Here is a 20,844-nt window from a genome sequence, read left to right on the forward strand (position 1 = left end):
ATATGATAAAAATAATTTATCGAATCTAGACTTGAAGTTCCGTTGAAATATTTATCTTGCTACATAAATGTTTGCTTAAACGGGTTTAACAAGAGTCTCAAGTTTTCAAGAAAAATCAGATTAGTGGTTTTCTGCGTTTTTGAACTTTCTTGTAAATTTTAAAATATAAAAAGTCGGTAAAATATTTAAAATAAATTATCTTTCAATACTAAAGTGTATTAATCAACTAAAAAATAATTTTACGATATAAACTGACTAATAAAAAAATTCGCCAGCTAATTTATTTTAAAAATAAAAATAATTAAAAAAATTTTGTATGACCGTTCGTCCAAGACTACCTTGTATTTTAGTTTGTTTGTTATTTTTTAGTTTCATTCTATTTTAATATCTAGTTTTGCTGCATTTTGATACAACAAAGTTTCGAATTTGTTGAGCACTATATTGTCCCGGTACTCTGTGATTTTACCAATTCACAAACCCACCTTGTATATTTACCAATACAACAATATTTATATAGATATATACATACACATACATACATAAATACAATGAAACTTGAGGACTACGCATCAAATAGGACACTACTGTATACTGCTGGTACTATATACAGTGAGAAAGTTTAACGTTAAAACTCGGTAAAAATTTTTCGTATTCTTCTCGTGAAAAGACGATGCGAATTGGAGACTGCTGTGTCAGCTGGGAAACGCGTTTATATATATATATATATATATATTATGTACTTTTATTGCGATAAAGTATTGAACCTAAAACTTAAATTTAATCTGGGCTGTGTCCATCATACCTTATATTAATACTTGTAAAACTTTGAAATGTCTATGATCAGAATATTTTTATTAACATCAATGAATATTTTAAATAAATATTAATTTTACGGAGTTCGTCACTCCAAAAATTATGAAACTGGGCCCTAAACCTTAGTCTCATATTTTTATCTTCTGTAATAATTTTAATCTATGCGACCTTCGCCCAAAAATTTAAATTTACATAAAATAATGATTTTATTTAACTCATATTAAATAATAAAAATAATATTAAAGCGTAAATGAATGGGTGAATAAGGTAAATACAATCAAAGTCTGAAACACTTTGGCTAATTTCCTTTGGGGTCACAAAATTACACAAGAATCTCCGCACGAGTTCCTAATTACTTATGCAGTTGGCTCCAGAGCAACAAGCAAATAAATATATGCATACATATGCCTATATTTATATGTATAGAGAGAGGGAAAGAGAGAGAAAGAAAGAGAAATAGGTTGACACTTTAGTGGTTTCTATCATCAACGCAAGTACGTTGGAAACAAACCCGTTAAATTGTGGTTTTCTGCATTTTGTTCACGAGCTTTTGAATATGTCACTTGGTGTTTGTTTAGCTGGCGTGAGATGAAGGATCGAGCAACAAGTTAAAGCGTGACGTGCCCGTCGGTTCCAATATATATATATATATCTATATATATCTATAGTTTATATATATATATATATATATATATATATATATATATATATATATATATATATATATATATATATATATATATATATATATACACATATATATAGTACAAGAAGAAGGGTAAAGGGTCAGGGTGAATAACAGTGAATACACGTGGACGCTTTGAATTTTCCAAGAGTTATACAAGCTCATGAAAACGAGCATCGATTTACTCTCACCCTCATATGTGCCTACTCTATCTCTCAACTATTTTTATTTATTATTATATTCAACCCCTTCATAAATGTCCGAACACAAAAGCACTCACCAACAATACCCAAATATTATTCTACGATCAATTAATGTTATTATTGAATAATAACCTGTTAATTAATTAGCCATTTTAATGGAATATTTTATTGCATATCTTTTGTGTTTATGATTTTCAGAGTCTAAACACAAATTGTAAGTTGAATTAATTAGATGTTTAAAACGTAACTTGAATATTATCAACGTACACTGATAAAACAAATTAATTTTATTAAAGAGAAAAAATTTTGAATCTTCTTTCATATTTTAACTCGATATTGAAGTTTATGAACATATATTCATAGATAAGAGAATTATTGATTTTCATGGCTTTTAGTTTTGTAAATATTATTTTTAAAAATCCGTGATTGTTTTTAACAAAAACAAAAACATTCTGTTTACTTTATGAATAAAAGCAACAATGAAAAAATTTCAATGAATTTTCATTGATTTTAATAATTGTAATCGATGTTAGAAAAATGATGATATTTTAAAAATGAAAATGACTGTATAAATAAATTTTTAACTATTTTAAAAAAAATGTTTCGTTATTCATTAAAGCTTTGAAGTACTTGGAGTACTTAATCGCGCCTCTTTCATGCGACTTTTAAACAGAATTTCAATGAATTTATGTTGAAAATATAAAAAAAAAAATAAAAAATTTTGTCGGTTTACTAAATTCAGCAAAAGATGTTGCATCAAGGTGAAGAAGAGTAAAGAGCAGAGTACTGAGATAAAGAGAATGAGGTAGAGACGTAGCTGTATACTGTATATATAGTTACCGGTAACACGTCTCTGCTCTCAACCACTGATATTGCCTCGGGCAGACCAAGTTTACTTACAACTTCACTATCAACTTCTCAATATTCATTCCAATTATATATATACACAAATCTGGAACCGGTTATTTTATAAGATGAAAGAAAATGATATCATAAGTCTATCAATCCATCAGTAAAAAATTTTTTAATCAATAATGACAAATTTTTTAATCATTGATAACAAACTTATGTTCCGTTTAAAAATGTATTAAATTATTTAATTACAACTCGAGATGAATTTTATAAATTATTCATCTTTTATTTGACTTAAAATTTTCAATCTAGAAATTGTAATTACATTTTAGTGTAATTGAATAATCATACATCAAACAAAATCAATTAGATTGTAATACATTTATGTTTGGTAGTAAATTAATTCTGAAGAGGAAAAGTTAAATCGCAAATATTAATAACAATAATAATGATAATAACAATGATGACATTAATCTGACGGAGTTATTGCTGTCGAGGTCTTATCACGGATGTGAATCCTCTTTTGTTTGTTAGTTCATCATCGTTAATTTTACCGGTCTTTGTGGGATGTTGTATGTGTGATGAATGTATGAATGTATGAATATACATAAATGGATGTATTTAATGAATATATATGTATAAATATGGAATATGTGTATATAAAGTGGGCGCGCGTATTTCAAACTTTATTCTTCTATCTTTGGAATTAGTTCAGCCTGTCTTGGCACGTCTTTGTCGAGCTGTTGGTGATAAAGTTTAGTATGCTAATTCGTAGAACAGCTGCGCGGATTCCCCGCCCAACCAGAGTACCCGTGGCGCGCCAAAATTATTGAATTTAAATTGCGGTAATTAAAATGTGTTATACCACAGATTTTACCGGATTGTTAATTTATTTTTTTGTATATTTATGATTTATTAACGGCTAAAATCACACGGTTTTTACACTAAACAAACAACAACTCAAAAACTACCTTTCAGAGTTCATTTAACCGAGGACGTGAATATTACTCCAGGGTTTAATTTACCCATCCTTTCAGCTACGGATGTAATTTTATGGTTAGTTTAATGATTATAGTTATTTTATTAACTATTATCATTCAAAGCGCAATTAATTTTGTTACAATTAAAATTAAAATTAGTTCTTTTTTTAAGATCAAACTGTTACTTAATCAAAAGTTATATTCAAACCTCCGCTCACTAATATAGAGTAGATAATAATTAACATTTTGTAAAATATTTATTGAAAAATTTAATTAAAAATTAATTTTTAAAATATTATATCTGTTTAAATATATCGATTATAATTTATTAGTAACAAAAAGAACTCATCAGCTTTGTAAACGGTTAATTGAAATAAATTCCAATGTTAATAAAAAAAAAAAAAATAACTCGAATGTAAAAATCAATTAAATATATTATTAAGTATATTCATTGCTTGAATATACTGGCTGACCAATTATTTTGTTGAAAAAGCGAAGAATTATTAAAGTATTAGTATATTGCTGTTGTTATTATATCGATTGCAATTAATTAAATGGAATATTTTTGTAGTAAATTACTTTGAGAACAAACTTTGTTTGATCCCATTGAATTTAATGGAACAAATATCAGTAATATTTTACCTAGAATCAAATTATTTCAATTGCACCGCATAATTATTTACTTAGACCATAATTAATAATTATAAAAAGGACCATTCGGTGAATCCAACAACTACTAAAATAATAATTTTCGAAATGAATGCGAGGATAAATTTTTTTATGATTAAAATACTAAAAATTTTTAGCCAACATACATTTTTTTTAAATTCTTCAACTGGAATTAAAATATTAAAATAAATTTACAACAATAGATTTTGGTAAGTTTAATTGATTTAAAATATAAATGCGTTCAAAAATATAAATTACGATTCTTCTCTATAGGTATCCGAGAGAATAAATAAATTTTTAATGGAATAACTTGAGACAATTATACGACAATCATATCTGAATATATTAAATAATCTTATAAACCTTCCGGAGATATATCTATCTCAAATGAAAATAATTATTGCAGTGTAATGAAATTTAAAATAATTAAATTGTAGAATTTAAATATTTAAAGCTTTTTAAAAAAATTTTTGTTCGTAGAAAGATTCTTAAAATTTTTAAAAAAATTATACCACAAGTACTCATTAAAAAAATATTTAAATTAAAAAATTCTTAACAATAAAATGTATGTTAAAAATGTTGAATTCGATAAAAATAAAAAATAAATAATTTTAATTATAGATAAAAAATTGAACTGCCAATAGTAAGGATTTGAAAATAGATTTAAGGATTAAAAAGATAATTCAACGTTGAAATCTTGAAATATAAAGAAAAAAAAAACCGATAAAATTAATTGTATGAAGAACAATGGTCTCACTTAATGGAGCATTGAATCGACAAATCAATTAAGCGACAGCGTTATCTGGTTTGAGTTCGAAAGCTTTAAGTTTGTAGTAGTAGTAGTTGGACGGGAGTACTTAAAAATAGTTGAGTCTGAACATTAGGTAACGGTAGCTAAAGCTAATGTTTGGAAGGATAACTGCTGGCTGGATCGGTTCCATCAACAGACAGCAGTTCATACGTTAACGCCTCAGCAGCGTTGTGCGCTTTTCAGCTTTTCACACACGGGATGAATATATAGGGGGTAGGAGCTGAAGCTACAAAGAAAAGGGTAAGGGCAAGGGAGAAAATAGAGGAGGGTAGCATCACACTGGCAACCCGCCAGACAGCAAGTAACTTATTATATCTGGCATTAAATTATTATAGAGACCGCGTCACCTTCCTTTTCGCCCTTTCGACTCCCACTTTCACCCACACACAATGGGCACAGTGAAGTGCATAGGAAACGATTAAATCCAATGACGAATTATAGAATTATGTTTTCGTATTCGAGGCACACACACACACACCTACCTATACACATACACAAAACGTCTTTTCATGTACACATAAAAGCTAACGACCTCTTTTTGTGTGTCACTAAATTTATCTCAAATCTGCGTATTTAAATTTTAATAACATTCTGTTATTATGCCTCTCTATATCTGTATGTTCTTACCAATATACGTTAAATTTAACATTCAATTATACGTCTGCCTGATAATGCTTTTACCTCTGTAAATTAAATTATTTTTGTCCGTGATTTGTTTTAAATATTTATAAATATCTTGGTAATTATTTGTCACGTTAAATAATGTAATCTTATTCCATTAGTGCCAGTAATTTTACATTCAAAATTATTTGATTAATAATAGACAAGAGAGAGAATATGTAAGTCGAATCGTATTACTAATACTAATAGTATCTACTGGTACTACTTCTGCTATACTATTGTTCAAGCTGATCTTGCTTTCATACTAATACTATAATCATTATGTATACTACCGAGTGTTCACTCGTACTTGGTGCAATATTACGTTCTCACTGTCAATTAGTAAGTATTACAACTCTCGTCTATGAGATTATGTTTCACAAAAGAAACAGGCGCCTATTGGATTGTATTTTCCATTCAACTACTGTTACTCTTTAATAATATTTCTTTTTACACTTCAGAAATTTCATTTTTTAATTAAATTTATTTTTAATTCAAATCAGGGTTGATCTTTGATCCTTAAAGACCCTGATAGCCAACGTTTTCTCAGAAAGTAATTGACTTCCAGTAGTTACGGTTAACTTCAGATCAAGTTTGCGGTAATTATTTACTGACTTACACAACAACAGTGGTAAGAAAATTCAAGAAAAAGTTAACAACCAAACTTGTATTTAAATTTCCTTTTAACTTTACTACAACTTGACTAAAACACTTGAACTGCAAGTCTTGACGTCAAATTACAAAGTAACTTATTAAATTATAGGCAACTTGACTGAAACCGCTTTGCCAACTCTTGCCGTAAAGTTGGTTTCAACTTGATTGCGGCCGTAGATATTAATAAGTTTCAGTTATAGGAGAGCTTTCGGGATTATCTACAGCTGATAATAATTTTACTGCTGCTGGTACTTTATTGACTGTAGAAGCTTTGAATAACGGAACTGGGATTTCCCAATAACCATTTGGTAGCAAGCTGACATCCATTCATTGAAGCAGACTCACAACTTCAATCTTTAATAACATTTACTCAAAAATAATAAGTCTCATTACAGAAAAAAAAGACACCATAGTTTTAACAATATCCGTAAAATGAGGTAAATTCATATGATAAAATTTTCCTGCTGTTAAATGATACTCCTTATTCAATCTTTGCATAATATATATAATGTCCTTACGCGTACTAATTGGAAAACTGTACCAACAACAACTATAAACTTCTATACGTGAGTCTTGAAGCCTTGATGATAATTCATCACCAGCATAACAGTATATAAATATTTGGGCTGAAAAATACAAAATTGTACCGATGGCATCTTCAAAAACCATTCTCATGTTATTGTTCTTAAGTGCTACAAAAATCATTATTACTGAAACAATTAATATAATTAAATGTTATTTATATTATTTTTTTTCTTTGGATTTATGTGAACCATATTTTCGATTAAAAAAGTAGTATTTAAAAGACTTACTCATTATGTTCAAATGAATTCCACTTATAATCAGTACTGTCAATGTTATGTAATTAAAAGATTCGCGTAATTTATCCATCAATATTAACACATACCGTTGACGATAAATAATTTTATAAAAATTATTACGTTCAAAAACTTTATTATTGTCGACTAAGAAATTTTCAATTTTCATGTTGCTAATCTTCACTTGGCCGGAAATATGTGACGCCAAAACAAGAAAATATAAATCAATACCACAACTGACAATATTATAAATTACAAATTCGAAAGTACGACAGGCAAAACGAATTAAATAAATAACAATCGGTATATCTGCTAAATTCCAACAATCTGAACTCATGGGCGTAGTACGTATGTAAACGGTTGTGTTATCATCTGTCAAAACAGTATAAGGAATACTTTCTATGATAAACTTTGTTGTGTACAACATCAACGGCGTCAAGATTCCATAAAATAAGATATTATTCAATGATGAATATTGTCGCATAATCTTTCTAGACTCATTGTCTTTGATTGTATGCCAATCATTAATAACATTTTTAACAATAAATAATATATTTTTATGGTTTAAATTCAACAGAGATATCTTAATTATAGCTGACACTATTCCAAATATCATTCCAAATAATGAAGCTATTTCATAACTTGTTCCACAATGGTCGAGTAGTTCTTGGATCAGAAAAATCCCTGAAGTTATCTGAAATGAAAAAAATTCAATTAATTATTACTTTAGAGATACTATAAGGATCTATAAAAAATTTGTTTTTCAGGGAATCAATGGAATAATGATCTAAAAGTACAATATTGACAAAAATTTAAAAAAAAAAATTTTTTTTTCTGTCAGTATTAAAATTTTTGAACATTATTAAGCTTTTATGGCATCTGTAATGCAATTTAATTCTCATTAATAAGCTAATCAAAATTCTCTACCAGAACTCGATAATAATATAAATTAACATAAATTGTAATCAGTGATCTAACAATAAAATCATACCCATTTAAAATCAAAATTACCAAGTAGACATATAATAAAAAAATCCGGATTTTCCAAAAGATGTTCCTCGGTTCCAAAGGCCACGAACATATTATTTTTATTATATATCTGTATAATTTAATAGCTTTTATTGATTCTTCTGTCCATTTTATTGTTTCACTTTCTGTCACTTTGCTCTTCATTGTCAAAATTTAACTGAATATTATTTAAGCGGTTGCATCATGCAGACAACAGAAAATATTAATTTATTGATGACATTATATATTATTCATAGTCGGATCGGCGTAACTCATGCAGTAGTAATGATGGTTCATATTTCGGATTATCAATATTTAATTAGAAAATATTTGCTTATTTATTTCTATACAAAATATTCTTGGAAACAATATTAATTTATGTATATACATTAATTTTATATTTAGCAAATGCGCATTGGTTGAACTTATTTTTCGTCGACAAGCAGTTCATATTTATATTATAGGTCGTATCAAAAAATTGCGAGTTGTTAGTGATTTTATTTGTACATACTAGATATTAAATATCAGATCTACTTGATTTTAATTGATTAAACTGAGTCAAATTTTAATTTAATGATTTTTTTTTTAATGTTATAGTTTACGTTAACAAGTGAAAATATTCAGTACAATAGAAGAAAAATTATTGAGAGTGGTGATCGATCAAGAAAACCTGAAGGTTGGTTGATTTTTAAACTTTAGAATAGCCAAAGAATTTTTTAATATTTTAATTATTTTTGAATAAACAAACTGAATTAAATTTTTAAATGACACTTGACCGTTCTTCTAAAAAACTATTAACTATTGCTAAATTTAAATAGTGCAGATTTAGTAAAAAATTTTAAAATTCAACTAACAGTATACTCTCTTAATAAAAATAAATTTCAACAAATACATATTCGGAGTACTCATTATCATTTAACACTCTATATTTATTCAAAAATTATCAATCTCATCACAGAAAAAAAAGATATTAGTGTTTTAACAACACTTGTAAAATTTTCCAAGTTCATACGATAAAATTTCCCTGCTGTTAAATGGAATTCTTGACTAGTTCTTAGCATAATATATTTTATATCCTTACAATGTTTCATCGGAAAGTTATACCAACAACAGCTATACACTGAAAAACACGACTCTTGCATAGCCGATTTCAATTTTTCCCCAGCATAGCAGTAAATAAATATTTGAGAAAAAAAATACAAAATTGTCCCAGCAGCATCTCGAATTACCGAACTAATATCGTGATTTTTTAGCGCTATAAATATCATGATGACTGTAACAAACATTGTTATTATTGTTATTATTATACAGTTATACTGCAGATAATTTAATAATCATATACAAATTTGTGAAAATATTTAGTAATGTATTAAATTTTAATTTTTTAATTTTTAGATAAATGATCCAATTTAATCATGAAGGATGAGAGAGATTTTAGAAAAAACATTTACACAGATTTAAATTAATTACACTGAGAAAATAAAATATTTCTTTAAAAAAATATTTCTGGATACAAAAACATAAATTTTTGATAATTATAGGGAACATAATTTTTTCTTAGTATAGTTCAAATTTGTACATGATAAAAAATATATTGAATCATACTTATTATATTTAAATGTATTCCACTTATCAAAACTACTGTAGGCATTATATAGGTGAATGATTTATGCAACATGTGCATCAAATCAATTAAATGTTTTTGTCGTACTATAATTTTATAAAATTTTGTTTTTTCGAATTTCCCGTTACTGACAGTCATGAAATTTTGAAAATCTAAATTTGTTATTTCAAACTGCCCGCAGATATGCATTGCCAAAATAAAAAAGTACATGTCTATTCCACAACTGGTGATATTGTAAATAATAAATTCAAAAATACGGCATGTAAATTGAAAAGCGTAAATGACAATATTTGTGTCAGAAAAATCCCAACATTTAGCGCTCAATGGAAGCAGACAATGAAATCTCTCCTTTTGTACAATTAGAGAGTTTTCTCAATTTGTTGGTAATATTACGGCAGCTTGTCCAGCTGTTAACTATATGGTTGGGTTCATTCAAAAGCATTCGAACAACAGCGTTACTTAGCTCTTAATAATTCTAACAATGATTATGATCAAAATATGCCTATTTCTTCTCATTTAATTAAAGAATTCGATTGGTGGTCTAATAATATATTTATATCAAAATGCCCTATTAGAAATTCCAACTTTAAAATAACTATTTACTCGGATGCATCATCAACAGGCTGGGGAGCTTCTTGTCATGGACAAATTAGCTTATGGACATTGGAACTCGAGAGAAAAATCCTATCATATTAATTATTTAGAACTTTTAGCCTCATTTAACAGTCTAAAAACATTTGCCTCTGACCAACATGATTGTGAGATTCTTTTGAGAATTGATAACTCTATCACCATCGCTTACATTAATAAAATGGGAGGAACTAAGTATAAATATTTGAACGATCTAGCTTTTGATATTTGGTCTTGGTGTGAATTAAGAAATATCTGGATATTTGCTTCTTATATTCCTTCTCAGGATAATATCGATGCAGATAGAGCTTCTCGAATTGAAAATATAGATACCGAGTGGGAATTATCTCCCTATGCATTTAAAAAAATTACTCGACAACTCGGTAGACCAAATATAGATCTTTTCGCTTCAAATATTAACAAAAAATGTAAAAAATACTGTTCTTGGCATCGTGATCCATTAGCAGTATGTATTGATGCGTTTACTATCAATTGGAGTAACTTAAATTTCTTTGCATTTCCTCCCTTCTCTCTAATTCTAAAAATTTTTTAAAAAATCCAAACAGATAAGGCTTGTGGGATTTTAGTAGTTCCAAATTGGAGTGGTCAGCCATGGTACCCTTTATGGTTATCTTTACTAGAATCAAAACCAATTATTTTCCAACCAGATGCTAATCTTCTTCTTTCTCCTTGTAGAACAATTCAACATCCTTTAGCCTCGAAACTATCCCTGATGGCAGCTCGACTATCCAACAGGCATTTCTAAAAAAAGGTTTAAGTAATGACTCTGTTAACATTTTGATGAAATCTATTTCTGCTACAACACTTAAACAATACTCCAAACCAATAAGAGATTGGACATCTTACTGTATATCTGAAAATATTGACATTTTTAACCCAAATGAAGAAAAGGTTGTAGAATATTTAACATCAAAATTTAATAATGGAGTTCTAAGTATAGTTCTTTAAATACTATCCGCTCTGCTTTATCATTAATATATGATAAAGATTTAGGAAAAAATTTTTTAATATCGAGACTATTGAAAGGTGCTTATAATATTCAACCTACTAGACCCAAGTATGATAGGATTTATAGTTTAGATCCTGTTCTCGAAAAATTAAAAAATCTAAACCCACTTAATAATTTTAATTTACACCAATTAACAAAAAAATTAGTTGTTTTACTTGCAATAGTTTCTGCACATCGGGTCCAAACGATTTCTTTAATTAAAAGATCTAATATTCATAAAAGAAATGATGGCTATGAAATTGAAATCCTTGATAGGATTAAATCCTCTCGACAGGGTGCATTTCAGCCCCTTCTGATTATCCCAAAATTTAGTAATATTAACTTATGCGTAGCTTCGACATTACAACATTACCTAACTGTCACATCTACTATTGTAAATAACAATGACTTTCTTTTTCTAACAATTAAAAAACCTTATAAAAAAGCATCAAAAGATACAATCAGTAAATGGATAAGATCCTTTTTAACTGAATGTGAAGTTGGTGAAAACTATACTTCTCACAGCCTTAGACATGCGTCTACTTCAACTACCTTAATCAAAGGAGTTGATATAAATATTATTAAAAGTCTTGCAGGATGGTCTAATAAATCAAAAGTCTTTGAAAAATTTTATAACAGACCTATAATTAACAATAAGACCACGTTTGCGTCATCAATATTGTCTTAAGATTACTTATTATCTAACTATTTGTTTTACTTCATTTAAAAAAAAAAAAAAAAAAAAAAAAATATACCTTTTCACAATTTCAATTTGTTATGATTAATTTAATTGTTCATTATTACTAATAAAAAAAAAAAAAAATTTTATTTTCTTTTAATTGAACTTTACTGTTCCTTATTTAATATTTTACTTACATGCTACAGCTCTGAACATCTACCTAGTGATCTCGAGAACGAAATTTGAAATATAATTATGTAATCGAGCGAGGTCGCCGAAGGCGACCTCGCTCGATTATAATTATATTGATGATTTCGTTCGAAGAGATCACTCCCACCCATCTTTCACCCTCCCAGTGATCTCTTCAAATAAAGCTTTAGCTAAACTGTAATGAGGATAAATAAGTCGGTTACCTGGGAAACGCTTTATATTTGTTTTTACAGTTGAACTTTGTGATGTGAATATGCGTACAAAGACGGTACTACCTAGTGATCTCTTCGAACGAAATCATCAATATAATTATAATCGAGCTTCGGTCGCCTTCGGCGACCTCGCTCGATTACATAATTTCACGAGATATCATGTTATATTTTATTTATAATCGAGTATAATAAATTATAAAAATTATCATAAATATGGCCCGTATCAGGCAATCAATGTTTTATCGAAAGGTATTTATTTATTTAGCCCGATATAAATGCGTATAAAGACAATATGCATAAATGTATATGCCAGAATTTTTAATTTGGCGAATGCGCCGTTTCTTCTGTTGAGAGAAAATTTATTTTAGGGTTACAGAAGGATTTATCATTGGTTGAATAAACTTCAATGGTGTGGTGAGGAAATTTGGTGGGGTATTTGTTATTTTATAAGTGCACTGACATTAGAAATTATTTATCAAAAGTAATCGATATTTTCCTTGTCTTGATTACGTTCTTTACGTTTTTCGCTCATAACTTTTTTAATAATGGTTCAATTAGAATTTTTTTTTTATATTTAAAAAAAAAAAAAAATAATAATAATAATTCGAGCTAATTTTTGGATAAAATTTGTAACAAATTTTTAATTATTAATTTTAAAATTTACATTTTAAAAATAGTACTCAAAGCAAAATCTAACTCGAAAATTGTCATATTAAATATATTAAAAAAATTTATTTTTGTCACATTAAATGCAACCCCTCAATATCCGGACGTTAACCCATTCATATGGTCATTACCCCTGTCGATAATCAATCCCAAGCGTACCGAATAGATTTTGAAGCATTAGTTATTTGCATATTTTATTATTACTCGCAACAGTTGTCTATAAGCATAAATAAACATGGATATATATATATAAATGTATGATTCCTTTTGTGTACTTAGATCTGGTGACCCTCACGCTACCAATTCATAAGATAATTGTTATCAAATCTAGCCAGCTTTTACCGGTAATTTACTATGCACACTTATTTCGTAACACTCGCAATGTTTGCGAATATCTGTTCGTATCGTGTACAACCAAATAAATTCTAATCAATATTCTATACATTTTATTTATTACAATATTAACAATAGTCTTAAATAAATACAAGTATTTTTTTTTTTTTTTGTTGATCTTACAAAGCTCCAATTAATATTATTTATAAATAATAATAACGCATTAATAATTATATAATCACTGTTAACATTTCACACGATAATAGAATAATTAATATTTTAATAAAGAGCGATTATAATTAATAATATATTCTATAAATACAACAACTGATGCGGAACAATAAATAATTCTTCGATGAGTATGAAATGTAAATATATAAAATTAATTTATTAATATAATTAATATCTAATAATTATTTGACTAATTAAACAATAGTAGGTGGCTGAAGAACAGCGGGAGCTCTTCTTATTTTTAATGCTTCAGGACTGAGCGTCCTCGAATGTTTAACAATCTGATTGTAATCATACATAACAGCAAGTCCGCCTTCGGAAGGGCTTTTCCTTACATAAACTTTACTAGCCGGTGAGGCCGTAGTTTTCTGCCTATTTATCGAGGGTGTTGTCGTATAAAACGCATCCGCGGCAATGCTATTTTCATCTTCTTCTTCCGCGCGCTTTTTCTGATATTTTCGGTGTCTCGCTTTCAATATCGCGTAAAATACTAATCCGATTATTACAAACAATAATAGTAACCCAATACCACCAGCGATAGCTATTATTTTTATTTCCATTGGATCTCGGACTATAAGCTTCAAACTTGTCGTATCGCGTCCCTTTTCGCTTTCAATCAGTAGGTTGTAAACACGCGAATCTTCTCTTTGTAAATCACGTATTTCTAATTTTGCGTAGTAGCAGTTTGTTGTTTCGTTACTTTCTTTTATTGGTTCTAGTGGCAAGGCTTCATATTTTGGTTCAATGCTTTCACCTGAAAATTTATTATTTTTATTATAATTATAATTTCTAAATGAAGATCGTTTTTATTTTTAATAAATTATTATCAAGCAAACCTGATCGTATGTGTGAACTGCCCCATTGCCAAGCAATCAATCTCGGTGGTGGTCTCGAGCAAAACTTTGATTTCAAAATATGAAACGAGTCACCAACCCAGGCGATTGATTCATCCATACTCATGTTATCACTAAGACGATCATTGTCATCATCATTGTTATGATTATAACGACGCGTTTGAATTTCCGGCGGTCCTGATACATGTAAAATGAATCGTGTATCACTGGACATTTCTCTGCGGACACTATTTATGATGTTGAAGGCAACGCATCGATATTCTCCTTCGTTGCTCCAGATAACGTTTTTCAAACTGAGTCTCCGCGAGCCTGTTTCTCCATGAACAGAATTATCGATGGTTTGCGGAACACCACCTCTCAAATGGACCCACCGATATCGTGCCGGTGGATTAGCATCGAAATCGTCACATTCAAACGGATCAACAGTGGAGGCTAACAGTGCGGTTACTTCTACATCTCCTCTGGTCTTATTCATTCGGTCATTTATTCTCATTCGCGGGCCGTCTAGTGGAAAAATGCTCAAGTTAATAAATTATGCTATGTTACAGGTCAAAATAAATATCAGTAATGATAATGACAATTAATTGATAATTACATTGAATGTCCAATCGATAATTTGCTGGTGAGCTTTCACCAATTACATTTATTCCCTTGCATGTATAAAGTCCCGTGTCTGTTTGTTTTACAGGTTCAAAACGTATTTCAGACCCGCTCATTGTCCCGTTACGGTTGGTTAAATTTTGGCCAAATGAGTCAATAGAATTACTGCGTGTTAGTGGCACTGAATCTTTGTACCATCGAATTGCTGCTGGTGGATTTGCGTCAGCTATACATTTTATGCTCATGAAACTTGCCGAGTCTTCTAATGCTGATGTCAATAAACGTGGACTAGTTTCGGTATGTACTTCTGGTGAGTCTGGAAATTAATCAAAGTTATTATATCTTATATATAATTTGAGTTGAAAAAAATTTTACAAAATCAAGAACATACAGACTTTACAAAATACCTTTTAAAATTTTGGATAATTATATTTTAAGAATTTAAAAATCTTATAATAGAATTTAAAAATTTTTTAATCTTGAATATAATCAAATAATTTTTTTTTTTATTCCGTAAAGTGACAAAAACATTTGATAAATTTATCACCGGTAAAATTTAATATAAAAAAAATTTTTAAAGAGCCCATGATATTCTAGAAGGTCTAAGTAATTTGAACCTTGCATTGAAAAAGAAAAAAATAAGTCATAAAAATTTACAGTGAATATCAAGTCGACTCTCAGCAATAGCAGGTAACGGACTGGACGAGTGTAAACTGAGACACCTGATAGGTAGACCATGATTCTCCCTAGCTCCTTTGACCCTCAGCAAACTATGCGCAGCCCAAGTTTTAGGGCTGTCGACTTCCGTGGCGTTGGTTTGCTCTCTCAACGGTTCTACCTCATCTCCGCCGATAAACCTGAAGCAATTAAGGTAAATTAAATCTCAATTATAAAGTAAAATAAAGTTAAGTAAAAAATAGCACATTAACCCAAGTCACAGGACTTGAGCGTAGCTGAACTGAAGGAGCGGCTAGCTCCATCAGACCATGAAACGGAAAAGACTATCCTTTTGGACGACAGCCCTTCCTACTATGCTTCGAGGACGTCTTGTTACGGACTCGTGCTTCTTGTATCTTACAACTTACATTTACTCGTCATTCTACTTTTAGATTTTTACTATTAATGTATACTAATTTATACTTACGAAGAGATTGTAGAACATATCATATGAATATGTAATAAAGCTAAGATACTTTTCAACATTTTATTAGCTTTTGAAAAAATATTCTCATGGATTTTAACATAAAAATTAGGGCTTCCAGTCGCTAATTTAATGTTTGCATTTTAGTAACAAGGGAAAATATGTTTTTTCATTAAAAATCATTCGCTCAAGCTTTAATTATTATATCATGTTTATGTAAAATATTTAATTATCAAACAGATGAGATGACTAATGGAGTAATTGTCTTTAATTTTATTCCCATTTACAAATCATAGAAGCCTAAAGTAAATGAAAAAAAATTTATATTTTTTTCATTGATTACAAAATTTACTTCGTGGGAACTTATTAAAATAATTCAACGCCCTGCAGTGATACAAGGAGCAAATAATTTTAGCTTAGGGGTGAAGTGCAATCGAGCCGTAAAAAATTCATTTTAAAAAAATTTTTTCAACAGTTTGCTTACAACACCCTACTAAGTAGATACATATGTGTGTGTTTTACCATTTAATAAGTGCTGGTGGATTGCCATAACGAGATACACAGGAAATAGTGACCTCCTGGCCTTCTCTCAATGTAATCGCTCCAGTCATGATTGTGCCACCGTATTCTAAGCTCGGCTTTCTTGGCTTAACTAGAAAAATTTATCAAGGTTAATCTAGTCCATAAAACGCGAAAAAAATATTTTTGACTCGAGGATGAAATTTTCTGGCTCAGAAAAATGTTAAGGAAGACAAAAAAATTATTAAATAAAGTCAAAATTTCTTGAGCCAGCTCCAAATTTTCTTGGCACAAGAAATTGTGATAATTAACTTTTTTTCCTTTTAAATTGTTCATTTTGTTTACGTATTTTCCAAAAAAAAAAATATCTCAATAAAATCAAATATAAATTTCGTTCAAAAAAATGAAAATTAAAATGTTTGACCCCACTTGTAAATATTAAAGAATTTTTTTAATGATTTAATTTTTTAACAATGGTATTATATTGCACTGAGCAAAAACAAAAGTCTTCAGTGAAGGTATAAATAGTCCAAGGTTTTTTATTTTTTCAATAATTATCATATATTCTCGAATTGAAAACATAAAACTGAATTCTCTTAAAAAATGATCTAAACACAGTATTTTTAATAAAAGTATCATTGTTTCCATTCACTTATTTCAGATCTTTCTAATCAAGAATTAATTTTCTTCTCAATGAATACAAACAATGAATATAAACAAGAAAATCTTGGACAAAATAATAATTTCTATAATATGTAAAAAAAAAAAAAAAAAAAAAAAAAAACAAATAAAATTATTAAAGATTATTCCCACAGAGATTTATTAAATGCACACGCAACTTTTCAATATTTCTATTTTGACATTAATTAAATAAATTATAATTATTTAAAAAATATTGAGTAATTGCAAAATCTAGGATTTATCAGACAAGTAAAATTTCTTCCCAAAAAAAACGTACCCCTCACAAGAAGGCGTGAGGCCAAAGACGTTAATGCATCCTGCCGAGTAAAATCCCCAGGTGTCACCTGGCATTCCCATAATCCGTCGTCAAAATCGAGAGATGCACGTCTGATAAGAAGAGTGCAATCAGCATCCCCACCACCGCCACCACCACGTCCGTTAGCCCACTCGTATTTATCAGGGTGCATGCCAACGGGTTTTCGATCTTTCTGCCAAATACACTGGCCCTTTTTATCCTGGACCTTGCAAACCAGCTTAACATCTTCACCGCTCGAAACTTCTTGATAACTCGGCGGAGTCTCGATAAATCTCTGCTCACTATTTACACCCACAAAAACCACCCCCGACATAAAACACGCGACAACTATCGCTCTTATTTTCACGATCATTATTATTTTATTTAAAATAAATTTATTAATATAAAACTTCCCAACAGGTTTATACAATTCAATTACACACTTTCTAACTATGAAAAATGATAACCATATTTAATAATAATTTAAAATAAATTAACAACATGTAACTGTTTTCCATTATTTATTGATTATAATAAACAAACAATTAAACTTGACATTTAAAGAAAAAATTAAAGTTCATTTTTAGTATTTTATTTTTAAAATAAATATTTTCAAGTCACCTCAGTTCGACGCATCGCGGATTTAAATTAAAGCGGTAAATTTGAACTTTTCCCTCGTCTTCTTCTACTGAGAAGAAAACTTAAGATGAGTTTAGTTAGTAAATAAATAATGAGTATTCTTTAAAATTAAAAATTCGTATTAACGGATTAATAATAAAAGTAACCTAAGCTCTTTGACAACAACAACAGACTGGCGAGTCCTGGTGTAAGCGGAAGACACAGAGCCCCAAACGGTGTGTGCGAAGCCATGCGTGCGTATCCAACCCTGTCTCCTCTATATGCTTCTGTCCTTATTTTTCGAACACGTCTAGGCTGTTATTGTTATTGTATACGCATATGTATATACAAATATATGTAATACAACTCTAAAAAGTCATCATAGCATACACCATATTTAATACATCTTTATATATTTTATTTATTCATCAGTGTATTATATTTTGCTGTATGACTAGTTGGGTGTATACACGTGTGAACGTGTTGAACCACGCCTTGCAATTCATTGCATTACATTGCATTAGGCCATGTCCAACAATGAAAAATCATCATACGTTTTTAACGTATGTAGATACAATTTGCAATATATATATATATATATATATATATATATATATATATATATATATATATATATATATATATATATATATATATAGATATTATTTTTCTTCCAGATTAAATTTTCTTCATTGTTCTGCCTACATTACTCTCATACTCTAATAATCATGAGAGCTATCATTATCATTACATATATTTTTTATCATTCGATTTATTTGGATTCATATTGCAATTGTTGTATTTTATTTTAGTAAGACAAGATACGAGTTGTTTTCTTTTAGTTATATTTAATTAATATTACGCTGTGAATATGATGGTAATTATATTTGTGGAATTTTTATTAACAATATTTATCCAGGTCAGTTGTTTGGAAGTAAGATTCACTTTCTACATCCACAATTCAGGTTAATTTGAATAATAATCATTGAAGAGTATTCTTGAGTAGAAAATTCTTGATTTATTATGCTAACGAAATTCAATTATTTTTACTGGTATCCTAGGTTTAATAATCAGTCTAAACAGTTCAATGTCTTGTAATACTATTTTTGAAATATTACAATTAAAATTTAGTTAAGATAATTTCTTCTTTTTATTTTTTACAGAATGACTTCAAATTTCGAATATACTGAGTGAAATGATAAATATATATTGAAGGATCGTTAACCTGAAGTGTTTATTTCAAGCAGATTAACAATGACTAAACGAGTTTTTATTGGATTCGAATCCACCAGAAATATAAAAATCAGTTTTAGAAATTTATAAAATTTTTAATTTTAATTTTTTATAAATTTTAGCTCAAGCTCGTTGAAAATAAGTTCTTTCCCGTTGTTTTAAGTCTATCTTCTCTTTACAGATGCTATTAATTATTTATAAACTAAACTAATAAGATATTCTGAATATTATTAACATAAAAAGGATCAATTATATTGGTAAAAAATTTAATTTCAATTTATATAAAATTATTAATTATAAAATAAAAAAAATTGATTTTATTGTTATACTAATTCGAATCAGTAGATGATTATTGCATGAGTGCGTTCTGGCCGAATCCCTTCTGGCGGCAATCCCTTGTTACCCTTCGTAGGTTCTGTTTCCGTTTAAAATATGAGGGGCAGAGTAGATAAATAAAAAATACCTTCACTGAATATATGATAGCATTGCGATAGACTGACATTCTTTGTTTTCTTTTTTATTTTAAACATATACTTAGATAGTTGAGTTAAATTCAATGGATATGATAAACATTTCCCGTTAATTGAAAGTTACTTGACTTGGACTAAAAGTCACAGGACTCTGACCCCAGGTACCTTCATCCGGAAAAAACTTTTTATATAAATTGCATATTATTTTATTGTATAATTTGTGCTTTCTTTGATATCTTATAATGACATAATTATTGTTATTATTTTCGCGTTATTCATACTGAGTTCAACAATTTTTTTAATTAAATCCAGTAAGTAATGACATTTTAATTCAATTATTGGTAAAGTGTGAGTAACGTTAAATTTTTTAAACACGACATATCTGTAATTAAATTTCAATAAAAGTATATCAATACTTTTTAATTATTATTTGTAAACTAAGGAAGTATTTGATAAAACGCTGTCAATATTTTTAAATCTCTTTTACGATTTTTCGTGTTTTATAAATTTATTTTGTTGTTTATTTTTTCTTTTGATATAATATTCTGTTACGGAATATTTTTTTCCGCATTCTCAAAGTTTGCTGATGCAGATATAAGTATTTAAATTTTTAATATTTAATTTCTAACAGTTAATTAATATAATGCAAATTAAAAACGTCGGCTAACTAGGAAAATTAAGTTAGT

At 28.6% G+C, this 20,844-nt stretch overlaps 3 protein-coding genes across 3 annotated transcripts; all 3 read right to left on the bottom strand.

Moving 5' to 3' along the window:
• Positions 1 to 6,693: 6,693 nt before the first annotated feature.
• Positions 6,694 to 8,318, bottom strand: LOC141525031 (odorant receptor 4-like). Its single transcript, XM_074239281.1, has 3 exons — positions 8,157 to 8,318; positions 7,140 to 7,839; positions 6,694 to 7,037 (listed from the first exon to the last, which is right to left on the bottom strand). The coding sequence occupies exons 1-3, from the start codon at positions 8,316 to 8,318 to the stop codon at positions 6,694 to 6,696; spliced, it is 1,206 nt and encodes a 401-aa protein (XP_074095382.1).
• A 764-nt stretch (positions 8,319 to 9,082) lies between these two features.
• On the bottom strand, positions 9,083 to 10,531 carry LOC141524950 (odorant receptor coreceptor-like). Its single transcript, XM_074239144.1, has 3 exons — positions 10,526 to 10,531; positions 9,759 to 10,125; positions 9,083 to 9,426 (listed from the first exon to the last, which is right to left on the bottom strand). The coding sequence occupies exons 1-3, from the start codon at positions 10,529 to 10,531 to the stop codon at positions 9,083 to 9,085; spliced, it is 717 nt and encodes a 238-aa protein (XP_074095245.1).
• A 3,134-nt stretch (positions 10,532 to 13,665) lies between these two features.
• Positions 13,666 to 18,210, bottom strand: LOC141524951 (irregular chiasm C-roughest protein). The gene is made up of 6 exons (XM_074239145.1): positions 17,820 to 18,210; positions 16,865 to 16,994; positions 15,859 to 16,058; positions 15,197 to 15,517; positions 14,584 to 15,105; positions 13,666 to 14,501 (listed from the first exon to the last, which is right to left on the bottom strand). Exons 1-6 carry the CDS (start codon positions 18,208 to 18,210, stop codon positions 13,942 to 13,944), a joined length of 2,124 nt encoding a protein of 707 aa, XP_074095246.1. The 3' UTR covers positions 13,666 to 13,941.
• Between the last annotated feature and the right edge of the window lie 2,634 nt (positions 18,211 to 20,844).

The sequence above is a fragment of the Cotesia typhae genome, unplaced genomic scaffold, assembly GCF_013202065.1.
Source record: "Cotesia typhae breed Kobodo isofemale line unplaced genomic scaffold, CoteBio_Ctyphae contig_23, whole genome shotgun sequence".
In the NCBI taxonomy this organism is placed as follows: domain Eukaryota; kingdom Metazoa; phylum Arthropoda; class Insecta; order Hymenoptera; family Braconidae; genus Cotesia; species Cotesia typhae.